The 26,952-nt window shown below is 44.1% G+C and overlaps 2 protein-coding genes and 1 long non-coding RNA gene across 6 annotated transcripts in view; 2 read left to right on the forward strand and 1 right to left on the reverse strand.

Moving 5' to 3' along the window:
- PEPD (peptidase D) overlaps positions 1-4,276 on the forward strand; it is a 141,386-nt gene extending 137,110 nt beyond the window's left edge. Inside the window, exon 15 of the mRNA XM_037408711.1 lies at positions 3,595-4,276. Within this exon, the coding sequence (XP_037264608.1) occupies positions 3,595-3,744 (150 nt within the window). The 3' untranslated portion in view covers positions 3,745-4,276. The remainder of the gene's footprint in view (positions 1-3,594) is intronic.
- Positions 3,971-15,836, reverse strand: CEBPG (CCAAT enhancer binding protein gamma). 4 transcript variants are annotated; one of them, XM_037408714.1, is made up of 3 exons: positions 14,936-15,836; positions 11,314-11,380; positions 9,918-10,031 (listed from the first exon to the last, which is right to left on the reverse strand). In XM_037408714.1, the coding sequence occupies exons 1-3, from the start codon at positions 15,821-15,823 to the stop codon at positions 10,015-10,017; spliced, it is 972 nt and encodes a 323-aa protein (XP_037264611.1). In that variant the 5' UTR covers positions 15,824-15,836; the 3' UTR covers positions 9,918-10,014. The 4 variants fall into 4 exon arrangements, with proteins under 4 accessions (XP_037264609.1, XP_037264612.1, XP_037264613.1 ...); XM_037408712.1 differs by lacking the exons at positions 9,918-10,031; positions 11,314-11,380 and adding an exon at positions 3,971-6,228; XM_037408715.1 differs by lacking the exon at positions 11,314-11,380 and having other exon boundaries at positions 7,892-10,031; positions 14,936-15,042.
- Positions 15,808-24,921, forward strand: LOC119157646. The gene is made up of 3 exons (XR_005107616.1): positions 15,808-15,892; positions 16,742-16,803; positions 21,394-24,921. It is a non-coding gene; the product is annotated as an uncharacterized LOC119157646 (long non-coding RNA).
- The last annotated feature ends 2,031 nt before the right edge of the window (positions 24,922-26,952 follow it).

Genomic DNA, 26,952 nt, shown 5'->3' on the forward strand with positions numbered 1-26,952 from the left:
CAAACAAATGCTCAATAGATTATAAAAAAGCAGGAGACATGTCACCAGTGGTCTTTTTTAATCACATCTGGGATCTGTCATTGTGCAAATCTGGACTGTTTAATTGGCCAAAATTGTTTCTTGATTCTCAGAAGCCTTTTATATATATATCATCATCCAAAAGAAATGAATGAGTGCTACAACCCCCTTCCTTTGGAAGATAACACAGGCGGCTCTGGGGAGCATGACTGTAACAGTAAGTCAGGACAAAGTGCGAGGCTGTATATATAGCTGACTGCCGCCTTGGCATTTTAACTCCTATGCTGTCCTTGGCTATGCCCACACAGCCCTGCTTTGGGACACAGTTGGGTCCATTGAGTCAAGCCACATGATGATCTGTTGCTGGCGTTGGGCAGTTGTGCAATCAGCTCTATCTAGACAGATCGTACCACTACCCTTGGTAAGAAAAATGCATGCTAGGGACAGTCCTGGCATTCCTGGACACTTCACCCTTACCAGAGTGCTTTTTGAAGCATGCCATTTCACACTAAAAAAGCAAAGCCTCTCCTGGGGTGTTTGCAGAGCACCCTGAAAGCTGCTGGTGCAGCAAACCTCACACCTCAGTTTGCTGTTCCTTTAAGCTGTCTCCGATTCCAAACCACTCTGTAGTCCTGAAACAAGCAGCGCTGTTGAACAAAGAGCCTGCAAACAGGGATAGCTGCGAGAGCAAATTTCATAACCACTGTCCCCCACTGGGAAAGGCAGTCCCAAGCCAGAGAGCCTTGCCAGACAGATCCAGCATCTTTTGTCCATTTGGACAGAAGACAAGACCAAATGCTGAGCTCTCCTGTAGGGTAGGTTTTGCAGGTCCTCTGAAGCTGCTTCTTGCTGCTGCTGAGTTTAAGCTCAGGGTGAAGCATGATGGAGGGTGTGAAGGAAAAAAAACCCAAACCAAAAAATTCCTCCTGCTTGAGAACCTGTGTTCCTCTGCGTTTGCATTGCTTTTGGAGAAAGGGAAAATGTGCACTGGAAGTGAGAAGTCTGTCTTCTCTGTTACAGCAAGCAGTTTCAGGTGAGGTGCATCCAGGCAGAGAAAGGGTTAGATCCTGGAGAAGGAGCTGGAGCTTTCCTAGGAGTGATGGGTGAGGGCCCCACGGGAGCGGTGGGTCTGTGCACTTCCAGCTACAGCCCAAAGACTATTTGGAATTGCTGATGGTGAGCAGGCTGGTGCGATGGGGCTGGCTCTGCCGCTTTCCACACCAATCCACAGCTGTGGATTGATTATATGATCTCCTAAGAGTGTTTCTCCTATACAGTGAGCTGCTCTGTGTAGCACCCCAGACTGGTGGGTTTCCCCGTTTGGTAATGCTCGGTTCCCTGGCTTAGGTGGCTGCAGCACCCCCCTGCGCTCCCCTCGTTCAGGGCATCTGGCTTCTCACTTCCTGGGCTCCTTAGCCAGCCCCATCTCTCTGTCTGTTACTTGTCAGTCCTGTCTTGCCTCATTGTATCTTCCTTCCCCTGGTTCCTTTCATCACTCTAACTCCATTTTCCAGCTCCTTCCCCATCCTGATTTTCTCTTGTGGCCTAGATAGGGCACAGCACTGACAGACACCTTGTCCCTTTTGTTCTTCCCCTCTCCCTCTTAGACTGGCTTTCATCTGCTCTGCTTTGAAGCCAGTCCATCTTCTCAAAAGAGTGCCGAGGAATTGATGAAGGCATGAAACACTGAACTGGAAAACACCAACAATTTATTTTATTTTAATTTTTTTTTTTTGCTAATCTCACTGGTTAAGTGCATGGATTGTGGCAGATATTTCTCTGTAGCAGATAACTGGGGGATTTCAGTTCAAGCAGGTGAACATTTGTGAAACTAGGGTACTCAGAAAGGGGCCCTCTGCATAGGCAGAGCCAGGTCCAGCTTTGGCTGCACCCACCACCCCACCACCCCGACTGACTTTTGCACTAACATTTTTACTTTCCACATCAATGCTGTGCCCAGCTCTATTTACACTGGTACAGGTGCGCTTGCCGACGTGATGCTTTGGCTTTTACCAAGTCACCAGATCTGTTCCCTGGATTCTGGCACTTCTGCAGGGCTCGGCTGGCAGCAGCAGGTTTTTGCCAGGGGCTGGTCTACCCAGGCAGGCTGTGCCTGGGTCCAAATCGTGGATGGACAGACACTGGGGGCTGCTGTGAGGCAGAGGGCATGATTCAACTTAAGATGCAATGTGACTGTTGCTGAATCCTTGGGTTATTTTTTGCTCAGCTGGCCGAATTGAAGCAATGAATCAACCCACCCTGGTAAAATTTGTTTCAAGTGTGTAGCGTCATCAAACGTGTTGCTGATTTCCTCTTCTGCAGCAAGGCACTGGCCTTTCAGGCACACCAAGCGCAAAGAGCTTCGCAGCTTTCAAATTTACAGCTGTCCAAATCGAATGTGTGAACTCAATGGAGTTTGTTTATTTAATTCTGCTTTATAATACACTTAACTTGATACCAAGTAAAAGAAATAATCTGGCAAAGACATCATTAAACAGTTTAATAAGGAAAGGACTGGATGACTCATTTAGTTTGAACAAATGGATTATTTTGCAATCAGAAGTACAAATGTTAACCAGCTTTATTTTTAGCTGAAAATGTCAAGAGGTCAGAAACAATTAAAGCAATTGTAAGGTGGGAGTACCCAGTGCTTGTGTTCTCTTGGATTTACACCTTACTAAATTTGCTTTTATTGCAGCTTAGCGACTTACTAACATTTTTCTGATAAGATAACGGGAAATGTCTGTGTAGGCATATTTACTGGTAGGAAGAGATTAGAGTCAAACAGAAGTGGAGCATACTTTTCATTTTAACAGAACAAGAGGTGGAAAACTGAGGGATCTGCTTTTTTCCTTGCATGGTCTGAAATGCAGTGATTGCATTTTAAAAGGAATGTCTGACCTGCTTAGGAGTTTCTCATCAGCTCAAAATGCAATGTTTCAACTATCAGCTACAAGCTATTTTGTGTTGAAGTTCCTCTTTGAAAGTTTGTGTTTAGAGGAAAGAGAATCTGATGTTTAAGTGCAAAGAGCAGCTAACTGCAGCTCAGCAACAGGACGGCTTTGAGAACAGGCACTTCGGGCATCAGGAGGCACTGCTGTTGTACCTGTCCCTAGCAAGCCATGCGCTAACAAGGCTGGAGGCCAGTTCAGGGGAGAATGTTCCTTTTGCTGCTCCTCGTATTGGGGGGTGAGATTTATTTGCCCCACATAATTACGCAGCGTGAGCTCACTGATGCAGCATCTCGTTGAGCCTGTCCCTGGCGTACCTGACATAGCAGAGGCACCACCTGAGTCACCTGCAGGGCCACCACCTCCTGCGGGGCTGCTCTGCCGGTGGTCGCCATGAAGCTTGTGTGATCCCAGCAGGGTGGCAGGGGCCAGTGGACCCTTCAGGGCTCAGCGCCACGCTGCCAGTGGTGATGGGCAATTCTGGTGCTTGCAGTACATTGCTCTGCCTGGTGTTGCACCAGCACCACAGACCAAAACGTGCCTTGTGCTTTCGCTGCTGTCACTGCCACATGTGCTTCTCATCCCCATCTGGAATACCTTGGTAACCGCATGTTCTCTGTGACAGGTCCGGATCGAGGACGACATCGTGGTGACAGCCAGTGGAATGGAGCTGCTAACATGCGTCCCACGTACTGTTGAAGAAATAGAGGCTTTCATGGCCGAAGGCCAAAGCAGTGCCAAGTCATTTGACAGCCTCTCCAGCCAAAAGCAGTAAACTTCAAGATGATACTTACTGTCTCACACTAATCGGTCATCGTTCTGATTATGATGCTGCAGCACATAAAATAAAATGCATCCAATTGTTAATAGCAATGGAGGCAGGCAGGCTATTAGATGGAGTGATTCATTTATTAAAAATGAAGGTAGAAGGCTTCAGCACTTGATATCCAGGTAACTCAAATGCTCCTGCTTGCTATCAGCAGTTTACATTACCAAGTGCCACCTGAATAACCCTGCTGCATAATCAGTGGGGCTTATACTTCTATCAGATCTCAGCTCAGTCATATCTTGCAATTAAAGCTGAATTTTGATGATTGGGACTCTTTAAAATACCAAATGGATTATCTGAATGCTGTCAGCAATTGTAACAATCTAAGTCCTTTTTTAAACTTCGTCATAAGTACTGTGAAAAAACACAGAAGAAAAAATCTGCAGCTCTCAGTGGACACATTTTTCTTACAGATCTTATTTCAGTGTTAACGGAGTAAGCAGAATCAAATTTGTATTAAAATTCATCCTTGGCATCATTTATGCTCACAACTTTGTGATCATTGCGCTCTCCTGCTCCTGTTCCTGCTTCTTTATCTGACCTTTCTACCAGTTCGTGTTCTGGAAACTTTGACCCTTCATTAGCCAGATTTTTCTGCTCTGAGTAGTGGGTGTACTGATCCTTCACACACAGCCTGATGCTTATTAGATTTGTCCATCTGTTTGTTCCTTAAAAACATAGATTGCTGTGGTGTTCACAAGCCTTAGAAAATCACAAGAAGGGAGTATCTTTGCTGCAGGGCTTAGGGTCATTCAGCAGCATATGCTGTGCAGAACGAGAGTTGTTTTTAACTCTCTAATGTTAGCCAGTTCAGAATGAAATCATGTAAATTTTATTTGGATACACCACAGACATATTAAGAATGATCATAAAATGATTGTACATCGACGCAAGATTTAAATTGCCAAGAGAAGCCTTTCTTTACTATAGGTGTTCGTCAGCCTGCGGGAAAATACATTCCTTGCAATATAAAATAGCACTAGTTGCTGTAGCTACATAAAACCAATCTTGCTTACTTTATGAACACATCAAAACTCCTGTTTGGTCTTCAGGCTCCATTGCACAGTTTGACTGCAAAGCCACTTCAGACCATCCCTCTGCCGTGTCAGGGGAACTGAAGTCACACAGAATGTCAGGGCCTTGCTGGGTCTTACCGCTTAGCAGATGAGGATTTTCCCACTGTGAGGGGATCGGCTGACTTGATCATCTCAGCATCTCAGTTCTGTTGCTCACATCCTGGAGCTGGCACACAGGCAGTGGGACCAACTGTGAGCTTCTGGGTGCCTGCAAGCGCCTGTCTTATGTGGGGCATGCCACACAGCGTGGGCACGGGTGGCATCAACAACTACTGTGTGGCTGTCTTTGTGCCCCCGACCTGGGACCGGATTTAGGTCTGAAATAAATGTCCTAAAAGATGGTCAAACCTGTTGCTCTAGAGAGAGCTCTTTTTGCTAATTGCGTTGATGTCTGTGACAAGAGCCTGCCCTTTATTCCTAACAGCTTGGTGACCCATTGCTAAATAGGAAGCTGCATGTTGGAGACAAAAGAAACACATTGCGAAATAATCTAGGGGACTTCAGTCCTTATGTTTAACGTCACTTTATTAACAAATGAATCTATTTACTTTTTTTTTTTTTTAAAGGTGGCTCAGCATTGGCTTGTAAGAGGTAAGTGCAGGAGGTTTTGTGAAGGGGAAGGGGCGAGGAGGGGTGGGCGTGAGATCAGCACCTTGTTCGTGCAGCTGCAGTAATGCCTCCTTGCGTGGTGGTGCCTCTGAAATGCAGTACTCATGCAGAGGACATTAGGCCTTGCTTTGGTGGCTTTGCAAACAGAAGCATACAGAAACGATATTGGTGCTGCTCTGGACTTGTCTCCCCCTAAAACTCAGGGAGTTTTTTCAGCGCAAGACAGTGCTCGTGGCCTCAGCCTTGTTCCCTCTGCGGGCAAATGCTTCCCTGTGGCATGCTCTGCACGCACCCATGGGATTGTTCGCTGCCTTGAGACCTGCTGCTGCTTCGGTTCAATAGCAGTTACTATTTTAAAGTAACACTTCACAGATTTAAAAAAAAAAAAAAAAGTTTTGGAATTGTTTCATCTGAGCCATAACCCCAGTCTAGTTAATAGGCCTTTCCCTGCCCGTGATTAATCTTGGCAAATACTGGGCTCTGCTGCTGCAGAACAGGTCGAGCAATCTGGTGTGTGCTGCAGGAGGCAGAACTGGTTCTGCTTCGACATGTACCAGCAAACGAACCCTACCACGGGTTCTGGGGGGAAAGCACTCGCTCACGTAACCAGCTACTCTGTTGTTCTGCTTACCTGAGACGTGGATCCATTTCAGTCGGGGATGGTGCCCCATCTCCCATTTTCCTCCGTGATCAGGCCCGTGAATGTGGTGAATATAAATTTCATTCTTCCTTCCAGAAGTCTGTTCTGTAATTATAATTTTTATCCACTTAAGCAAAAAGTGATGTAGAACTTTTTTCTAAATTAGCATGGGGGGGAGGCAGGGAAGTAAGCCTTTAAACAAAGGCAAAGTTATGTTTGAAAGTGATATTTAATTTAATTTTAACACTTAAAGTGTGTTAGTAGGGGGGAAATACAGGTGACAGCAAACTTTCTTTTTGACTGCGTTAGGGTCTTTAGCTATAATGTTTTCCCAAATGCCCTTTCCCCTTGGTGCAGTCTTAGAGTGGCACCAAAATAACAGAAAGACTATGATACGTTGAGCAAGTTTGTGTATTTAGAAAGGTGCGAGCACTTCTGAACTGATGTATTATATTGCTTCAGCTGCCTGGCGTTGGAAGCACTCTGGATTTATCTGCCACCCCAGTTTCGCTGCTACAGTGTGTAGCTAAAGTGGTAGAGCCTCCTAGTGCTCATGGAGGCTTGAGCAGACCCGTTCTCTCAGTGGTACAGTGAGAAGATGGAAGCAGGGTTCCCTGGTGAAACATACAGTGCTGTAATGCTCCTTCTTATAGTGACAGGCACTGCATGCTGTCACAAACTAAAGTTTTTAAGAAAAACATGTCAAAAGGAAAACTTTAACTTCTGTAGGCCTATGCTGAAATTTTCTTGCATCGATGTGGGTTTATTCCAGCCTTTCTTCAGGAAGAAGAGAGAATGGTCTGAGTCACTAGGTATGGGTGCCCCGTGCCTTGCAGTGGAGGGCAAGTTGGAGGCATTTTGCTGTCACACAGCCTGGGCTGCTCCATCCTGGGGCAAAGAGAGGGAAAGCCTCACCTCTGCCTTTGCTCCTCAGAGGTCTGACATAGCTATTTTGGCAGAAGGGGGCTTAGAATAATAGACTACCACCTTTCTTGCAGCCAGACTCTCACCGAGGGTAGATTTTTATTATTTTTTTTTTATGACGCTGGGTTCATGGCTTCACATGTTAAAGTGATGTGCTGCACACAGCCTACACGCTTCCCTAGGCAAACAAAGCAAGTGTGGAGACTGCAACGCCAGAAATGTCATTGTACAAACAAGTGACTTTTCATAATTCAGTGGGTTTGTTTTAAACAAGTGGAATCGAAGTTGGCGGGAGTAACGAGAAGTCACCCTCCAGAGCATCAGAAAGAGTATTACTTCCGTTCAAAGAGATTTAAGAAACAATTTTCATCAAAATCAGAAACAAATGCCAGAGATTCGGAGCCCCCTGTTCCGATTATCAGGGGAGGACCCCACATCATCCTGCCAAACCAACTGCAGGACAACACGGCCACACAGTCCCAATTCACAGAGCAGACCACCAGGGAAGAGACTAGCTGGTGCCTTTTGCACCAGTTAGGTGCACAGTTAACAAAGGAGATCTTTTCATGTCACCTTTTTTCTTGTAGTTTTTGGTGGTTTGTTCCCCCCACTTTAATTGCAGTATGTTTTCAGTCTCAAATGTCTTTTTTTTTTTTTTTTTTTCTCCTTGTTAAATCAGGAATTCAGCCAAAACTCTCATGAGTTTCTGATTCTTTCCATTGAGTGGAACCTAAGTGGAAGATACAAATGGAGACTGATGTAGATTTCTCATAGTAGCTGCTTGCAGTGGGCACCTCTACATTCGAGGGAAATAGAAAAGGGATAGGAAAAATGAGGCCAGCACTAGAAGCAAAAGGTTTTTATTAGCTTCTGATATTTCAACCCTACCTACTTAAGCTGCAGCTAGAACCAAAAAACATATCTTTGTAAAAAGACTACCATAATCCAAAACAATCCATAGAAGTTTTCCGCATGTATTAAAAGTTTAAATTCAAAAAGAACTTTTCAAGGTTTCATTTTCTAACAGCATCTTCATAGAGATCCTATCCAGGTTCTCTTCCTAAGTACAGATACAAGGCAAACAAGCATCCTACAAAATAATCTATGGAAAAAGGTAGTGTAGGAAGGAAACCAAGTGTACTAATCCACTAGCCAGACACACAAGTTAAATGTAACACAACCATACCATCAATGAAATACTTAAAAATGAAAATAAATTAAGGTTACATCAAAGGTCCTGCTTCACTTTTATTGTTTAAATCCTCAATATAGTACATACCACTGCATTATGGATCGTGGCAAAGACTTAGCACTAGCATTAAAAAAGTTGCTATAGAAAACTTTTATGAAAATAAAACAAGACCGAAGATACTCCTTCACACAACTGTATGGTGGCTATAGAAATTCCACTGAATCAGTTATTCAAACTAGGGGCATTTATTTTTTTAATGACTGTCAATTTCTATAAGATCTTCGTGGCAAATCTGAACAGCCATCAAAACAAACGTCAGTGACCAGTGATCCATACATTCTGGCTGAACAGATGCTGTCTTACCCCTTTGACTGCCTAGCCAAGCTGCACATTTTGTTCTCCCTGATACCTGCACCCCAGCAAGAATGCAATCTTGCAGAGCACAGTTTTTTGGTAGCATTTTGACATTTACTGAAAACTAAAATCTTCTTCTCATAAGGCCCCAGTCACCATGTGAGCAATGTGAACACAGGCTTACAAGGCTTTGTCAGTGTGCTGCTTTACCTCTTGTAACTGATGCTTCAGACTGATTTGCCATTTGGAAGCCAACTGCCTGTATGTATCATCATAGTATATTGCTATTTTTCTAGAAAACACTAGTAAGCATCCCAGCTCACTATTACTAAACCTTCCCCATTAACTAACTGGACAGGAAAGACCTAAGTGGTACTTTGTAGGACCTGCTCTACATATTTAAAGTAGTCCACCAGAGAGGAAAGCAAACACCCTCCACGGCCTTTGCAGTTTTGTAATATGTAATGAAGAAAACAAAGGGTTTAAATACAGTAAAAGGTATTTTGAAAACATTGTATCCAATTACAAGGTTCTGATACTACAGTGAACCATCCTGCTGGATTCCTTCTGTTATGCAAACTCTAAGAAGGTAAGCGAACATTTCTGTGAAAATGCTATTTCCCTAATACTAAGCTCCTTGTTGACAATGAATTTAGATCTGCATTTATTAGATAAATCTTCTAGAGGAGAAAAATATTTTAAACAAATACCCTAAGCAGTTTCTGGTTTAATTGTATCAAATCTTCAGTGTTAAACCTAAAAAGAAGAAAATTTCCATGAAATGATAGTTAGAACAGAGTTTTTGCTTGGTTACTGCATGGGCATCGCAGACAAGCTGCACCTCAAGAGTTCATTTCGTAAGGCTGCAACAGTGTCTACTGTCCATTGTTTTCTGGATCTGTTGTGGTGGTTTCAGTGCCAACAGGTTGCACATTGTCTGCAAGATTGTGCGCGTGCTCAAGGAACAAGTCTTTCAGTACGCTCAGCTCCTTGGTCAGGAGCTTAATTTTTGCTTCTAAACGTTCATTTTCTTCTTTGAGCTGGTTGACCCTTTGCAATGTATCTTGTGCTTTCTGCTTGCTTTTTAGCCGACTCTTTTTCACTGCCATGTTGTTTCGCTCTCTGCGCTGACGATATTCGTCACTGTTTCTATCCACAAAGGAATTTTTCTTTCCCTGTTTGCTTGGAGGCACAGCTTTGCCTCCACCACCAGGACTAACGGGCACCAGCTGGGGAACCTGCTGCAAACCACTGGTGTGTGCTTGGGTGTGAATCACGCTTACTCCGTTCGCATCTGTAGCAGTGTTCTGTTGGGATGTCTTGCTCATTTGGACAGGCTCTTCTTGGACACAAAAGAATTTATTAGGAGACTGAAAGCTCTTATGTTTCTTGAAGGCGATTCCAACAGGTCTTCACATGGATTAAGGGCAAGGTGAACCTAGTAGGAAAAAAACATGGCATTAAAGGTGCTGGCTTCAGCTACAACCTTATACATCACTGGCTTCAGCATAAGGTACTGATGGTACATCTGGCAACAACACATCATAACTGTGCTGGAAGCAGACAAGCTGCCAACTACATTTCAGACGCCTCTCAAACGTATTTGGATTGGAAGGGACTGTTACTGGGTCATCTAGTCAAGCTGTCTGCATTGTTCGCTGGCTTTACTGAGTTATTCCAAAGCCATCCCTGATGGATGGGTGTCTAGCCTAGCCTCTAATATCTCCAGTTTCACAACCTCTGTCTTGGCAACAGGTTCCACCGTCTAACTTTTCCTCCAGTTATATAATTTTCTTAATTTTCAGACTGGAGTTTTCCTTCTGCAGCTTAAACCTATTAGCAGCCTGACTCTTGACCAACAGGAGTACTTGATCCTTGTCCTCTTCAGACCATCTCTCTGGGTGTATGCACAGACAGATTTCCCCCCTGGTCTGTTGTTTTTTTTTTTTCCTCTGGAGTGAAGGTGCTCCGACTGTCCACCTTTCCTTGGATCATCTTGCAGCACTTGCTTTTCAAGATGATGCCCAAATTGAGGACTGTTTTAAGGTCTCACTGGTACTGAGTGGAGAAAACTAATTTATGGAAAAAGGTAGTGTGCTGCAAAGGCTGTGACTGAGTGACATAAAAGGAACTCATTCAACAACAAGCAAGGTAAGACAAGCTAAGCCTGTAATGGTATTGTAACAAGCAGGTGGGACAGGAATGCAGGGTGATGACAATGTGAAAATCACTACACAGCAGAGAGGATTGTTGCCATTCATAGGAAGACAGCAGCCACAGCTGATTCATCACCTGCTGTAGCTCCTGCACTGGTCATTGTCCACTCTCCAGCAGATAAAACAGGTCTGACAAGCAGGACACCCTCTCACCTGACTGACGTTCTCCCACTGCTGAGGTCAGCCTGTTCCTAACCCTACCTGTAGCACACAGAGGACTCTACCACAGCTGTTGCAGGGACATGGCCCTAGCAAAGCTAACAGCAGATTCCTTCTCTTCCCATCTCACAGGATGACCTCCTAAATGTCTGGGAGAGAAGAGGGGAAGGGCAGCAGGGTTGTTCTAAGTTCCTGAAACACCTACCTATGGCTCCAATGAAAAGTACTCAGCGATCAGTCAAACAAGTGGTGATTTCTTGTCTTGTTAAAGAAAAGCATCTAACTGGTGTAAATCCTACTCCCGAGATCTGACTGCACTGCAGCGGTGCAGCCCTATGCTCTTACCGCACATACATGCAGTATCACACAGGCAGTCTTCAATGTCCTCCTTGCTCATCCTCAAGAGGACCCGCTGGGAAAACAAGCGGTTGAAGTCAGTGGGCAATGCTCATCGGCAGCGTCCAACCCACAGATTATGGCTTCCATCAGCAAGAGCACAAGACAGGAATGACTGTACTCCTGTGCCTAGCTGATGAATGGATGTAGTGAGATGTTTGTAAACAAGCTGCTGCGTGTAACTGGGCATTCTAAACTCATGGGTTCATCAGCTGTTACTGTTCTTGTTTTTCTTAGCAGTCTGAGTTGCTGTTGTACCTTCTGCTAGGGTATCATTAAAAAGGTTAAAATTCTACGGTCTAGATCAATTGCAAATTTTCTTCCATGAGGAAGCCAGAACAATATGCAGCTGCAGAGTGTGGTTCAGTAAAAGTCACAGAAAAGCCTGGTAAGTTTGGCTTGAACGTTATTAAAAATCAACTTTCTCTGTCACCAAGAAATCTTCTCACTTAAAACAAGTGGAGAAGATGTGTGAGTACACCCACACCTCTCCTATCAAGAAATATCTTCATTTGCGTATTTCAGGGTAGAGGGAGACCAACCATCAACTCTTTTTGGCATTTGTATAACTAAAATCTATATATATACATGCGCCTAACCTTTGCATTTAGTACTTTCTTGATTTCAACTCTTAAAGCAACTTTGCAAACCACATTTAAGTTTCAGATTCTGACTGAAAAAGCAAGTTGGTTCAGCAGTTAAACTGAATATACAGCTGACAAGGTGTCACAGTGCACAGATACCAGACTGGCAGGGCCAGTTGTAGCCATGCCTGTGTGATTGCACAGACATTTTTAGTAAAGATGCAACCTTATGCTCCTCTTGGGAGCATATACTGGCTTTGTTTCAGATTTATTTTTAAATACAAGATTTCTGCAGCCTTCAGAGTATATACGTCTGTTAGACCTGCTTTTTGTGCTTCCTGAGATACTACACATCCTGCCCCCAACGTGTAACAGGTTTCTTCACAGCACTAGGTTCCACGTGCTGCTTCTCTCTGTGCTGTCAAAACTACTTAACATTGCTTTAACCGTTCCCCTCAGATCTCTCAAATTCCCGTGTACCTGAAAGGAAAAATTACTTGTTCCATTAAACTGAATTTTAATGGAAAATTTTAGTTAGGCAGTACGCAGATACGAGCAGAGAAGATAAGCCAGTGTCACGCCTCTCAAGCAAGCATTCCAGCCCTGCTAGAACAGATCTCCCTCAATTCCCTCCCACTGCAACTGATCAGTTTTACGTCAAATAACCATCTCTTGAGTGAGACGTGCTCTTATCTGGCCTGATGGTCAGAACTCTTACGTGGGAGAGATGACACCTGGATTCCTGTCCTGCTCCAACTAATATTTATGCAAAGCAAGTAGCACTAACTGTACCGCATCACAGATAACCCAGGAGTATTAACAGCTGAGGCTCCCCCATTTATTTGGAGGCTGGATCCCTATTTCCAATTGTCAGTTCTTCAACAGAACAACAAGAGGGGAGGATACCCTGGATAGTGACAGGTGCTGTGAGGCATCCTTCAGGGAATACTGCGAGATTTAAAGGTAGCAGGTGAGAGACGTGCAGAAGGGGCTCTCAAGAAGGGTGAGGTAAAGGACACGGTAATTGGGAGAGGCTATGAGAGTAGGAAGGCAGATGGGTTTCAGAGTTCATTTCTCAGACACCATGCCACACAAACGCAGCTGCTCTGCTCCTCTCCACAAACAGGTTGGTTTCCTGTGAATGGATGAGAGTGCCCGTGCAGCAAGAGGCAGCTCCTTGGAAAGCCAGCCAAGTTTCCAAGCATCTTGTTCCCATAAAGCTGCTCATTAGCTTGAGCTCAGCGACAGCCCTAGGCTGGTTCCACCCAGCACATGGTAGTGTTTCCAGTGGCCAGTTAGAACTGCCTTGTTCTCTCCTTGGGCCACCAACTGGCCACCCACTACAGCATAATAACTGGTAACTCGGAGGTGTCTTCTCAGGCAAAGAGATGTTTCTTACAATCTGACTGCTCCTCAGGGACCACAGAGACTCCCAAGTAAATCGAGACCTTCATTATCTTTGCTTTCACACAAAAAAAAAGTTTAAAAAATTAAACTTCCAAATGTTTGTTTTGGCAAAAAACAAAAGATGCATTTTGTTAATTAAAATCAGCATTTTTTTTTTTTTTACTTAGCAGCAAAAACACACAAAGTGCTTCTCTCTGCTCCTTTTTGGAGATGTGACTGTGTTGATTCTGATCATTACTCTGAATGACTTAATTGCACAAATTCACTCAGCTGTCTTGTCTAATGCAAAATCAGTCCCAACCTGAACAGCAGTAGGTGACCTCACTTCTCTTTTAATTTCAGTAGGAATACCCCAAGTAGGATCTGGCTCTAAATCCAGATGACCTTGTACAAAGAAAGACAGCATAAGCCTCCAGGCATCCCTTTGCTGAACATGGGGAAGGCCCACTCCTGCATGGCTTCCTGCACACTCTCACAGGCCAGTGAGTAAGTCAATGACAATTCTCACGTACCAACTTTTTTGAGGCTAGGTAGCTCAAACCTACCAGCTGTTGCCACAGCTGACAACATCACTCCTGTATTTTTCTCAGAATCTCCATTTTTTCCCCGTACGCCTTACAAGAAAAATGCACTCCAGCATCCTTGTAAGAAATGTGCTTGGAACATCTGAAGTCTATTTTAATTGCAGGCTGGCAGTGTTGATGACAGAACTGCAAACAATCTGCACAGAGGTACCGATTTGACTCTGTATTTTTAATTATAATGAAGGTGGCTATTTCTAAAGATGAATTAATTCCTTAGAGCCTAAAGGTTTTTCTAATTATGAACGTTTATACCTTCTTAAGAGGCATTATAACCCGCCCGGCACCACTGACTGAGGGGGGCACCGACTGGTCTATGGTGACCGCTAACTCCCACCCGATGCCGGAGCTCCAGCCCACGTCGGGCTGTCCGGGACAGCGCTGTTTTGGGAGCTGCTCGGGAGCTGTCAGAACTGCCTGGGAACCAGAGCGAACTGCCAAAGGTTTCAGACCCCGCCGGGCAGCGGGAAGCGAGCGCGGGGGCTGCAGCGCGGCCTGCCGCGCTCCCGGCCGCGGTGAGCAGCACCGCCGAGGTCCCGTCCCGCTGGCCGGCCCTGCCCGGCGCCGGGCGCGATCGTCAACGGCCGCGGCGCCGGAGGACGGGCCGTAACGCCCGGCCGGCCCCGCTGCCTCGGCGGCGGGGCGGGGAGGCCCGGCGAGGCCCGGGCCCGGGCCCGGCCCGCCCCTCCCCAACGGGCCCGCGGCATCGCCGCCGCCGCCCTCCCCGTGGACCGCGACCCGGGGGCCGCCCGTCGGCGGCCGCGCTGCTCCTCCTCCCCCGCCCGAGCGGGGCGCGGGGCTGCCCGGCGCTGCCAAGCCGTGACTTCACCGGGGGAGGGAAGGGGAGGGGAGCCAGGGCCGCCCGCCGATTGCATCATGCGCTCCCATGCGCGGCGCCCGCCTCGGCACCCGCTGCGACACGGCGGGAGGGAAGCGGGCGAGGGCCGGCGCGGCCCCCCGGCCCCCCCCCGCCGCCGCCCCCCGCCCGGCCGCGCTTACCTGTGGCGGCGCGCGCGGGCGGTGGCGGTGGCGGCGGCGGGAGGGGCCGGGCCGGGCCCGAGCCTCTTTCTTTAAAGTGTGGCGTGCGGGCGAGCGGCGATTGCGACACCAGCCGCTCCGCCCGCCCCCTCGCCAATCGCCGCCCCGCCGGCCGCCGCGGTGATGCAATAGCCGCCCGGATTGGCAGCCGCCGCGGCCAATCGGGCCGCCGGCACTCTTACTGGGCGAGGCCGTGCGGGGGGCTGTCGCTCCCCCCTGCCGCGGGGCGGGTGCGTGTCCCGTGGGGCTGTGCCCTGCCCGCGCGGGGCGGCGCCGGCCCCGCCCGCCCCCTCGGGAGCCCGGCGGCCCGAGGCCCGTCACGGCTTTTCCCAGGCTCAGCGCCGCCGTCGCGCTGCTGCCGCCGGGGCGGAGGGAAACCCCGCTGCACGGCTGGCCGCGCCCGGGCCTAGCCGGCGGCGCCATCTTCCCCTGTGCAGCGGGGCGGGGGCTGCGCAGGTGTGAGGGGCCGCCTTTCCCGCCGCGCGGTTTGGCGGGAAGGGCAGCGGGGCGGCCGTGTCCCCTGCGGCCTGAGGGGAGCCGAGTGGGCCCTCTGCCCCCTGCGGGCCGGGGAGCCCCGCGGCACCTCCAGGTGGGCCCAAGGCCTTCCCCCGGAGGCGGCCGAGCCCTTGTTCCCCCGGTACGCCCCCTCAGGCAGCGGGGGGAGCTCGCTCCCGGCCCCCGTGAGAGAGGAGCAGTCCCGGGCCCGCCTGGGCGCTTTCCCGGGGGCGGCTGGCACGGAGCCGGCCGGGCCCCGCGGGCAGCGGAGTAGGTCGTGTATCGTTTCTGTGCTGATTGGCATCTCCTAATTGTTCCTGGGCTGTTAATTAACACCTGGTGGTGTATTTCCATCTCGGTCTAGCTGCTGTGTGGTTTGCCTCTGTAGGATGCTGTGAGATACAGGTGGAAGCAATACCGAAGGTGACAAATGAAGATTTTAACTGTTCTCTTGACAACAGAAATCATGGCAAATTCCATAGATTATTAGTTAATTTTCCTTTACCAAAAAAAAAATCAAAAAATACTGGCAAGTAAGGGCATATGTAGATCATAGAGTTAAATGCCATAGGAAGATTATGCATCGATTCACAGGTATATGTTTGTTGTTATAAAATACTTCCCTTGTAGAAAAGAAAATTTTTGGCCCTTAGCATTTTCCAGGCACTTTAGTTCACATCACGTTAGCTCTGCCTAAACAAGCGCAGTGTAGAAATAGATGTGCGTGCAGTTGAAGTTGTATGTGCACAGGATGCCTTTATATCCCTTCAAATGGGAAATACATACTTCAGTACAAAGGTGTGTGTATTTGCACTGGGCAGTTGTGAAAATCGTTGGTTGGCAGTGTAGGCAAGTTTTGAACAAGTTTAGGTGTGCAGGCAGTGAAAAAAGCAATGTGGGAAAAGTACCAATCTGTATGCCACTCCAGTTTAGCATGTAGACCTGCTTGGGAAATGTTTTGTGTCTGCAAAAGAAGTGAAAAAAAAAATACTTGTAAACATTAATTTTTTTGGTTAAGAAAAGTTTGTAAGCAGAGTTGCAGAGCTCGGTAACGTAGATAGAATTATTTGTATTTGCCATTTTTATGGCTGTTGGGTGGGTGGGGGGGTGTTGTTTTTGTAAAGCCCTGTGGAAAATAAACCACATTTGCAGAAGAATTCTGAGGATTAGTCTGGGCAAACAGTTTTACTCAGCTCATTACCATGAAGACACTTTTCCTTGTCAGTCATCAAGTATTTGCTTTAACATCTCTAATGTTTTTCTGCCTCTTAGTTGAAACTGTTACATTTTCTGTGACAATGACTCATCCATCTACAGCTAGAGCGAAATTCCAGGTAAGCATTAAACATTATCCTTTGCTCACAATAGTTAAGTAAATGTGTGCTCTTAGAGTGCTTTCCTAGGGTTTTAGAGCACTTTATGACTATTCATTCATTAATCCTCATCAAAGAAAGCTGAAGAAAATAAAATGTAGACCAACTTATTCTCATAGAGTCTGATTATTTAAACATTAAAGCTCACACATAATTCCATGCATGTAAAGCGCTCCAGCACTTGGTTGGCATTGTACCCTATTACAGGAAAACCATCACACAGCGTACTTCAGTGTTTGGAGGATATTGGGGTTTTTTCCCCACAGTGTTATAGTAAAAATAGAATATGATAGAAGTGATGTAAAAAGTAATCACAGAAATATATGGCCAAGTGCTCTTGAGATGTGGCATTGAAATACATAGTTTACCTGCTTATTTACAAGTTACAAGCTGTACAGTAGCTCTGGAGTCGGGTGCCGCGAGCAGGCTGGTCCCTGCTGGGATGGAGTCCTTTTCATTCTGATTCTGGATGTGTTCCTATAGCAGCAGTCTACCTATACAACTATACATAATATTGTAATAGTATCTTATTTTCATGTGCATAATCCAGTCTCATAGTTCTTTAAAGGCTTTAGTCCCTGGAAAAAAAAAATTACACAGATATTCAGCATCTTCAAGTAATATATAGCAAATCTCAGAGGCAGAAAGGCTATCGAGGGAATAGAAACTGTGGGAATTGGAGGCAGAAGTGTTCCCTTAACACTTACATAAAAACATTTAAGAGGTTCTCCACAGCCTTCCACTTACAGTGTGAAAATTATTTTGTCACTGAATCACTTCTGTTGTCTGATTCCACTGTTTATGTGTGTTACCCCTGTCTTCATGGGCAATTATTTCTTTGTCCTAAAATAAAACCTATACAAACACCCTGGACTACAACCTACATTTTAAAAAAAATATTTTCCTGTAAGCATTCAGTTCTTTGCCTTTATTTCCCTCATGGGTAAACCTTCACTGGATTTTTTTACTTCAGACTTGCACATTTCTGTTAATTTACTTTTCTCACATGATGCTACTGTGTAGTTTTTACCTTTGGTCTGACTGACATCCTTTGAATGAAATGAGCCTTTGAATTCTTCTAGATGAGCAGTCAGTCATTTCCTTTCCAGTGATTTAGAAGAGAGAAAAATTAATGTATTTGTATATATATTTTACAACTAGAAATAAATAGGCCCCTTAGGTAAAACCACACCATTCCAGGCTGTGATGTACAGTGTGTTATTGTATTTGAAGGCAAATGCACTGAATTATGACAAAATTAAAACCTTTTCTTGGTGACTGCTACCACTATTCTCTCAACCCAGATTTGTTCAAAACTGGATAGAAAGACTGTCTGAACATGATTACATTCCTTATGATCACCAAGCAAATCACATTCATTCAGGAATATCCCAGAAATACGAAGTCTGTAATAGAGATTTCCCCTAATCTTATTATTGCAAACCTCCTTTCCCTTAATAACCCTTACATTTTGGTATTACAAGAATTACTTTTTTACATTCAGGACTGACCTGCACCAAGACCAAAATCCTACTGTTAGAAATCAAAGTTTTGCAGAGCTGAGGTTACAAAAGCTCCAGAAAGCAGAAGGATTGCTGGGTTTCATTTATCAGGAATCTGGCTGTATTTGGAAAAAAATAAAATTCAGAAAGGAAAAGCATTATGGATACCTCCATCTGTTTGAAAAAGATGATGTATGTTAAACACAGATTTTTTGAGTGTTTTTTTCAATCTGATTTAGTAATTCAGATGATAGAAATTTGTCTATTAATAGGTGATTTGTCAGAGGTAGCCTTTTTGAATAGGTGAAGAGAAAGGAGGGGAAACATTGCTTAGCGGTGACTGCTATTTCAGGATCGTACTTCTAATTCTAGCACTGACTCACTATAGGCTTGGAAAGTTACAGCGCTTTTGTTCTAGAAAATGCTAAGTAAAGAAAGGAGCCATTCTGCTCTAATAGCTAACATCCATTTTATTGTAACACTGCCTGGAGTTCATTTACAGGAAAAATCCAATGCCTTTGTTCTTTCTCTCTGTGCAGCTAATAAGTCTCACAACTAAGTATTTCCCATTTCTAGTTCTGCACCTTCCAGTACTACTTCCCTTATTTGCAGTTACCAAAATATTAAAGTTATTCAGATATCTAAAGTTACTCATACTGGCTTCTGAAAAAAGATTAACTCAATTACATGGGCAGAATAAAGGGGATGTTTCTCAAATGGAGGAGGACAAAGGAAAAGCAGACAACTGTTCCCTCCCCCCATCTTCAGCAAGCTATTGGGTGATAGCAAAATGAATCAGGCTGACACGGAAATCTTACAGTATCTGAGAAAACTAATGTATCGATGATCACTTTTACTAGAAATACAAGCTGTCACTTCTATAGGTGTTGCATAGAACAATTCTCTCCGGCTAAGGCTGTTCCCATTTCCTGTAGTTTTAAGTGAGGGATTGGTACTTCGTTCCTGATGGACTGGTTTCATCTAGGTAGAGGCTGCATTAGTTTTGCCCTGAGACTTAATTCCTTAATTGCCATTTTTTTGCTCCATGCCATTATTGGGAAGTTAAACTTTTTAATCAGAAACGTCAAGCTAGCACTTCTAGAATTAGCTAGCTGTGTAGGCGAAGGCGTGCCCATTTTTGCAAGTGTCACGTTTTTGTATGTTATCCTGGTTAGTAGGCTGGGTTCTTTGACAGTCACGTATTAGGGGCTTCTCTTTCATAACTACAAAATACTTGTCAATTAAAAATCTGCTTTTTAGTGAAACTCTTACCCAGCCTATGCTTATCGCTCATGCTGTCAGGAATTTGTGCTTCAAGCCAAACCAGCTCAGGTTCTCCAGTACCAGTGTTTTATTTCACAAGATGGCACTTTGATCTGAGAAACATACCACAACAATTTTGTAGTACCTCTTGAGGGATCTGCAGATAGAAGGCCATCTCATTACCCTGAGTAATCCTTTGCCGTCTTGTGATGATTCTCTGCACGTAAAAATACTGTCACAAAAATGTGTGCTTTTTCAAAATTTAACATATATCATCCTCTCTTCATGGTATTCCAGAGGACTGCTTAGAAGATGACCAATGGATTTTAAGTAAATAAAGATGACCAGATATACATTAGTGCTCAGTAGCCACAAGTCCCTTCAAAGTGAGCAAAGGTTACTATCTATGACCTTCTATAGAAATATCATAATATGGAATCAGAAGCCTTCCTGTAGGTATTTGAGTTTGAAAATAGCAAGTGTGTCCCTGAAGAATGCCTGGTCTGGGAGGAGGCTCTAGGTGTGTCACATTGCCCCAAAGTGTTCAGATTTCTGGAAGAGCATCTAACAAAAAGGAGTGCCACGTTCCTTTACAGTTTTTACAGGATTTTACTGTTTTTATCAACCTATGTTTGTGCTGAGCATTGCTCTGATGTCTAGTGATCCAATTAAAATTGGTATAGCCATTGTTGTGAGTTTAACTTGGGCTTGGCTTGAGTTTTACCTGAACTTCTTCAATAATTGCACTAAACAATGCAAACTGCGGGTCTTCTGGTATCTACAGAGTGTGACAGGGATTTGTACGCTGCCACTGATCAATACTGAGGTTTGCTGCCATGTGTATCTAAAATGTTAGGTAAGGTGAGGCTGCATAGCTGAAGATGAGTAAAAACAAAGTAGATAAATGGATTGAAAGGAAAATGCTATGTATTGTATGTGTATATGTGCACATATGAAATCTGGTTCAAAAGAGACTTGTTAGAACTGAACAAGTCTGAGCGAGAATTAATGGCCCACACCTGGGAATAAGAGGTGAATTCTCAAGTATCCAGGTTTAGTAACTGCCACACCTGTCCTATATTCCCAAAAGCATAAATGAGGTCTGCAAGGATTTAGATAGCTTAGCTTCTGAATGCACAGTGCCATGGCTCTTTTCCAAGGCATCATCAGTCACTGCATGAAAATCCCCACCCATAATTACTAGGGCATTATTTGTCATGGGCTATACTCTAGTGCAGAACTTTACCTTATTCACATGATATCAAGAAGAATAAATAGTTTTAGGCATGAATTTTATCCAGACTTCAAAATGGCTCTTCAGAACAGAACTAAAATAAATATCCTTCCAGAAAAGCAATTAAATTGGAGAGGCATAGCTCTGTTCCTTCTTCAGTCTCATGGTGCTGGCAGAATGAGGACACAAACGTCTTTCTTATCAACAGCTTTATTCCCTGCAACCTATGTGACCTCTGAAGTACCATAAAAAGCTCAATGAACAGCCACTTGAAAAGAAAAAAGAAACTGAGCGCTTGTCACCTGTCAGGGGATAGTCCATCTGATTGTTTACTCTGCCTCACCTCTGTTCATAGAAGTGAATAGAAAATGAGTTAGTTATGCCTGGATCGTACAAGATGCGTGGGAGGACAGTTTGAGAAAGTGTTTTGGCAATCACAGCCTGTCTGTCATTGATCTCCTGCTACTAACATCTAGGAGAATTTTGTGCTAGATAATCAGTGACCATGATACTTTGGTCAGGCAAGTAGAGTCTCTCTCTTGTCCACAACAGAAAAGAAGTACTTACCTCAACAGTGCCATCCTCCTTCCAGAAAGCTTATTCTCTGCATTTGGTGAGTTAACTGTTTTTACTTTTTCTGCCTCCTGAAATGGAAGCAAATTCCAAACTAACAGTGGGACACAGCTCTCTGCTTTGGCTCTGCATACCTTCTAATATATTACAGGCTTCCAGAAGAACAAAGCAATTACGCTTACACTTGCAGGCGCCTGAGTATCTCTGTCATAGTGAACTTACTAGACACAACCTAGTGCTAGGTTTCTATTGAATATAAACACTGCAGCCACATTTGTAGAAAAAGCCATGTCCCAGGGCCAGCAGTGTCACTGGAGAAGGACTCATCTGGTTTTCTCTCCTCACAGCAGTAACTAGATCACATTTCCCCTGGACAGTTAGGAGAAGCTTTATGCTCCCTTCATTGCCAGCATGTCCTTTGAGGGCATGTTTCTGCACCTCACTGGCCTTAAAAACCAACTCGGCAAATCTTTGTACAGAGGAAACTCCTTGTTCTGAGATCTTTAGCCGTCACGTGGGGTTTTTCTGCATCAGGCATGATTTATTTGGTCAGAAGTTCTTATGCAATTAAGACACCAACTGAAATTATTGGGAATTTTACTCGAGGAGAGAATTCAGGATCAGCAATATTACAACAAAGTTGATGTTGGTGACTTAGAAGGGAACAGCCTGTGAAAATATGGGACAAAAAAGAGTAACATGCAAAGGAAAAGTTGATGGGAACACAGAACACTTCAACATATACTGAACCTGGTCTTGTAGACTCCCAGTGCTGTGTGTGCACTGGCCACAGCATAATACCAGCAGCCACTTGGCAGAGACTTACTCTACTAAAACACAGTGGCTTCTCTGGAGACTGTTTTCTCTGCATACCCAATATTTGCTGAACACGCACATTCCAAAGAGGACTTTACCAAGGCGTACACAATTGTAGAAACCTTCAAAGCACACAGCGAATGTGGTAAAAGTCACAATCATTTGTCCAGGTTTTTGAGGCCCTCCTCCAGGGAGTACAGCCATTGCTTTGAAGTCACCTACAGTCCTGGTGGAAATGTGGTTTGTCAGTTGGGGAAGAGGACTTTGCTTACCAGCAAATGAAATTCTTTGACGTACATTGTTTATGTGTACTTTCACCTCACATCCTCTTTTTCCTGTTGTGTAAAGTCCTTTGACATTAAGGGACTCAGCAGGTGGGATAGAACTGAGGGGTGTAATGCATGTGCTGGTCTTTTCCTTCCTATGAACAGAACGAGGACGGGATGAGTGCCCACGGGTGTATGTGTACTCCTAGCAGGAATATGCACGTAGGCAGCCAGTCCCAGAGAACTCCAGCTATGACAGACTACCTTTCTGCTAACAGGCTAACGTGGGATGTTAGATTTTTCTGGTGCTATAAATAACTGGAAAACCTCAAGCACAAATGCCAGTGCCTTAAGTATAAAAAAGTTTATAACAAAGTATTTCATTTGTGTGAACACTGTCTTAATGTGGGGACATTTATTCAACCCTAGTGTATGGCATCAGGAGACAATACTGCAGCATATTCTGAAACGGTCTATATGTCTTTGGCTTTCATCACGTGAAGCTACGCTACCTGTGACTGTAGGTGTAGTGAGAGTTCACAGACACCTCTCGGATACTTCATGCTATAGCAGCATTGGTAGCTGAGCTATGGGAAAACTGAAGAGCATGCTGCTTTTTCTTTCTTTCTGAGTGTTTTAAAATAGGTTTCTGGAAAGGTTTTGAGTAGGCTTACAATTTGATAAATGTCACAGGTTCTGATACTCTACGACCAGATGAATTTTTTTTAGCCCTGACTAAAATATGTAGATCTAAGGACCTAGAAGTATTTCAGTGCTGCAAGGGAGATTTGACTGAATAGCTGTCAGCCCACTGAAACAAATCAGCAAAGGGCACCGGGGCAAAGTCTGGCTTCCTGAAGACTCAGTTTGTAGCTGATGTGTCAGGAGATCTGAGCTCTACCTGCAGGATTTCCCGCAGTTTAAACATTTAGCCTTTTCTCATAATAGGGACATACATATTTAACGTCTTAATATCTTCCATAAAATATAGGCACCAATTTTTGCATGTCCAAAGCAATCAGCAGCTGAGCCTGCACAGCTATGTGCAAGGGGCAGCTATAGTTAGGAGGCCCACAGTGTCTGGCACTTCCATAAAAGAGAAGGAAATGGGAGCCTCAGACTTTTGTCAATGACATCCTGAGCTGGGTAAGTGATGTTTATTCCAGTTTATTAATAAAGGAGAAAAGTAATTCTCATGTGGTCTAGACCCTACCATAGATGCGAATGATATCTTAATGACTTAAGTTAAATCTAAATGATCCATAAACCCTGCACGTAGTTATATGAATTCCATCTACTAAGCCTTTCTCAAAGGCCCCAGAACATGCTGGTGTGGAATAGCCCCTTTTTAAATGGAAAATACTGACCCGCTATCAGCTGTACTGTCTTGTCCAACCTAAATACCAGCTGTGTCGGCTGTGGTAACTGTCAGCAATTGTTTCTCTGACAGGGAGCAACAGGGTTCTGTGCCGAGTTACACTTTTCTGTCCTTCTCTTTTGACAGCTAAGTGTCAGATTGCAGGCAAATTCATCCTCCCCATGCTATGGGTTCTGTGGCATGTGGGGTTTTAAATCTTCATTTTCCTTTTCAAATCATATATTTTAGTAAAAAAAAGTCCAGTACTGTAGCACCCAACACTAAAACATGTTGCATGAATTCTTTTTAGAACCATGCAACTCATATAATTAAAACTCTGGAGATTTTCCCTGCCTTTAAAGAATATATAGGAGTTATTTTTCTAAAATTAAATTTTACTTTGCCATGTTCAATTTCACTTTATGTTTACTACATTTACGTCATAAATGTGAGCAGTTTGTACTGCTCATATTTCCCATTAATAGAATGTTGGGGTTTGTTAAGGAACGTAGGCTTTATGCTTGTATTAATTATTATATGCAATTTGCATAATATTAGCATCTAGTTTAATTGTTTAGGCCTGTAAGAATTATTCAAAGTGAGCAATTTAAACTCCAAAAACTTACTCCCATTTCCTATCTTTAATTACAGGAGTAGAAGGAAAAAAATAGACATTTTTGCAGTATGGGAACCCAATTAATAGCTGGTTGATTTTTCACTTAGAAAGACATGTAGTTTGCAAGGACTTTTTGTTTGGAATTAGAAACCTCCCAGTCCCGACTCTTCCTGAATGATTAGCTTTGATTATACTTTGCTCTGGTATTAACTATATGGCCATGTAAGTCACATGATGTTGTTGCTACCTCCTAGCTGAAGGGCAGTACCTTTTCAGCATTGCTTTATGAGGATGTAGATACCAAAACATCTTGCAAACAGCCTAGCACTTTAACTGGCTTTTCACTTTCTGAAATGTTACTGCAAGCAAAATATCATTTTTATGCTTCCATTAAATGAATAAAAAAGATTATGACTGCCATCAAAAGAGGTCTTCTGATTTTTTTCATATGAATTCTGATGTTTATTTAAAGCACTCTGTAGCTCATCTGTCAGCTGCCTTTAAAAACGAAGCAGAAGGAACGTTTGTTCCAGGCATCATAATTTGAGGTAGCCAGTCCTGTTTTCCTCCAAAACTTTGAAATGTCCTTATAACCTCCCAACATTAGTTTCTGGATTTTTATGGGACTGTGATCCCTTCAGGAAAAACCTACTGATTGTTAGACTCACCTGGTTTGTGATTAACTCTTATTGCACGTATGACTTGTTTTACCTAAAGCGTAAGATTCCGGTTTGAACAGAAAAATGTAAATATGAAGGTCCTGTGGAACTGAGGCAGCAATGAATAATGTCTCCTTACTTTTATGAGCAGGACTGGGATGCTGAATGTTACTGTGTGCAAATTCTCTTTCTATGAAGGCTTAGAAGGCAGAATAGGTGTTACCTCAGCAGGCAGGAGTGCCGGGTCCTTTCCCTGATGTTTTCAAGTGACTTTTGGAATCCCTGCAGGGAATGAAAGGCCATATCATGTCACCTGCCAGTGGCTGCAGGAGACCTGGTGCCCCATCAGCCTGCCACATGGTCAGTCTTGAGGTGCAATCACTGTGGCAGGGTGAACACGCTGCAGATGGGGACTTCAGCACTGTATGTATGCCAGCTCCCAAGTGTAAGTTGCCTCTAAAGTCGCATCTTTGTGCAGTGGTTATTCTTAGGAGGGTCAGGGAAATTCTGATGCCAGAAGTATCAGTCTTATTAGCTTGAAACTGATAACAAAACTGCGATCATTTCCGAGCTGAGATTGCCTCTGACTTGCTTCCTTTGTGCATCTGTTGTTCCGTGGTGCTGGTGGTTGCTTTGATCATGGTTTGGATTCATTGGTGATGTCACCGAGTGACTGTAAGAACTTTGCAGAGCTTCCTTGTGACTCTCTTCCTTCTCCCTGCATCCACACTAAGCAGTAAAAGTGCTTTCTATAATATAGAGTCAATACTTATCAAACCTGACATTTTAAAATAAGAGTTGAGTGTGACCCCAGACCTTTCTGCCACAGAAGTCAAATGCTTTATGACATTAATAAAAGAAGGGTTGCACCAAAGGTGTATTGTCTTCATATTTCCAGGTCTTAGTCCTTAATTCCCTAGATACTTTGAGCATCAAATATTTGCAGGCTGGGAATCAAAAACTATGAGCTACTAGATAGTGAGACTATCCTGTCGTCTGACCTGTGAATCACACAATAATTTCAGTGTTAGGAGGCGTGTAAAAAGCCCACCAGTTCCTTGAGCTCTCTGAGAGGCCTCATGCAGTTCTCATCCCACCAAAGTCTGCCATGGATTCAGCAATGTGTTATCTGTGGAACAACAGCATGCACTTTTCATATCCATACTATACTACAGGATGTAACATTTTACCATGTTTTTACTCTGTAGATTAATTTTGATCCTTGTAACAGTCTCCTGTAAAGGGGAGTAAAGTTGGTTAAGAGAGGATGAGAACATAGAACTTAGTCCATATCAGGGACTAAATTTTGTGACAGGATGTGCCACATGCTAAAATACATAATTAAGAAATGGGACTTAATTTTTATAAGCTGGCCTTCCTCTTCCTTTCCAGTCCCATCGTTCTTACTTTTCCTATCTTGTTCTGATTGTAAATTCTTTGTGTAGCAAAGGGATGTCCTTCTATACTTCTGGAAAGTGCCTAATATATTTTGGTATTTCCATAATATAAATTTTTTTATTTGTTTTTGCAATTACTCCCAGAATAATGTCCACAGTGCATACAAGAACTATCTAGAAAGTGTGATGAAGCCTGAGCCATGCTGTACCATCTTCTTTTTGAAAGTCTCAAAGAGGTCGGCAAAAAGTAACATTTAAGTCAGTAGTAAGGTCTCTCATTGCTTAAGTCGCCTTCTCAAAATGTATTAGCCCATCTTTGTTAATATACCTTCTGAAAAGCAGATGATTTGGGATTACTATACATGGTCTCCTTAAACATTGCCAAAGTTATGCTTAGCCCAGTAAACTACCTTTTGCATTGGAAGAG

This window comes from Falco rusticolus, chromosome 15 (genome assembly GCF_015220075.1).
Source record: "Falco rusticolus isolate bFalRus1 chromosome 15, bFalRus1.pri, whole genome shotgun sequence".
NCBI classification, from domain to species: Eukaryota; Metazoa; Chordata; class Aves; order Falconiformes; family Falconidae; genus Falco; species Falco rusticolus.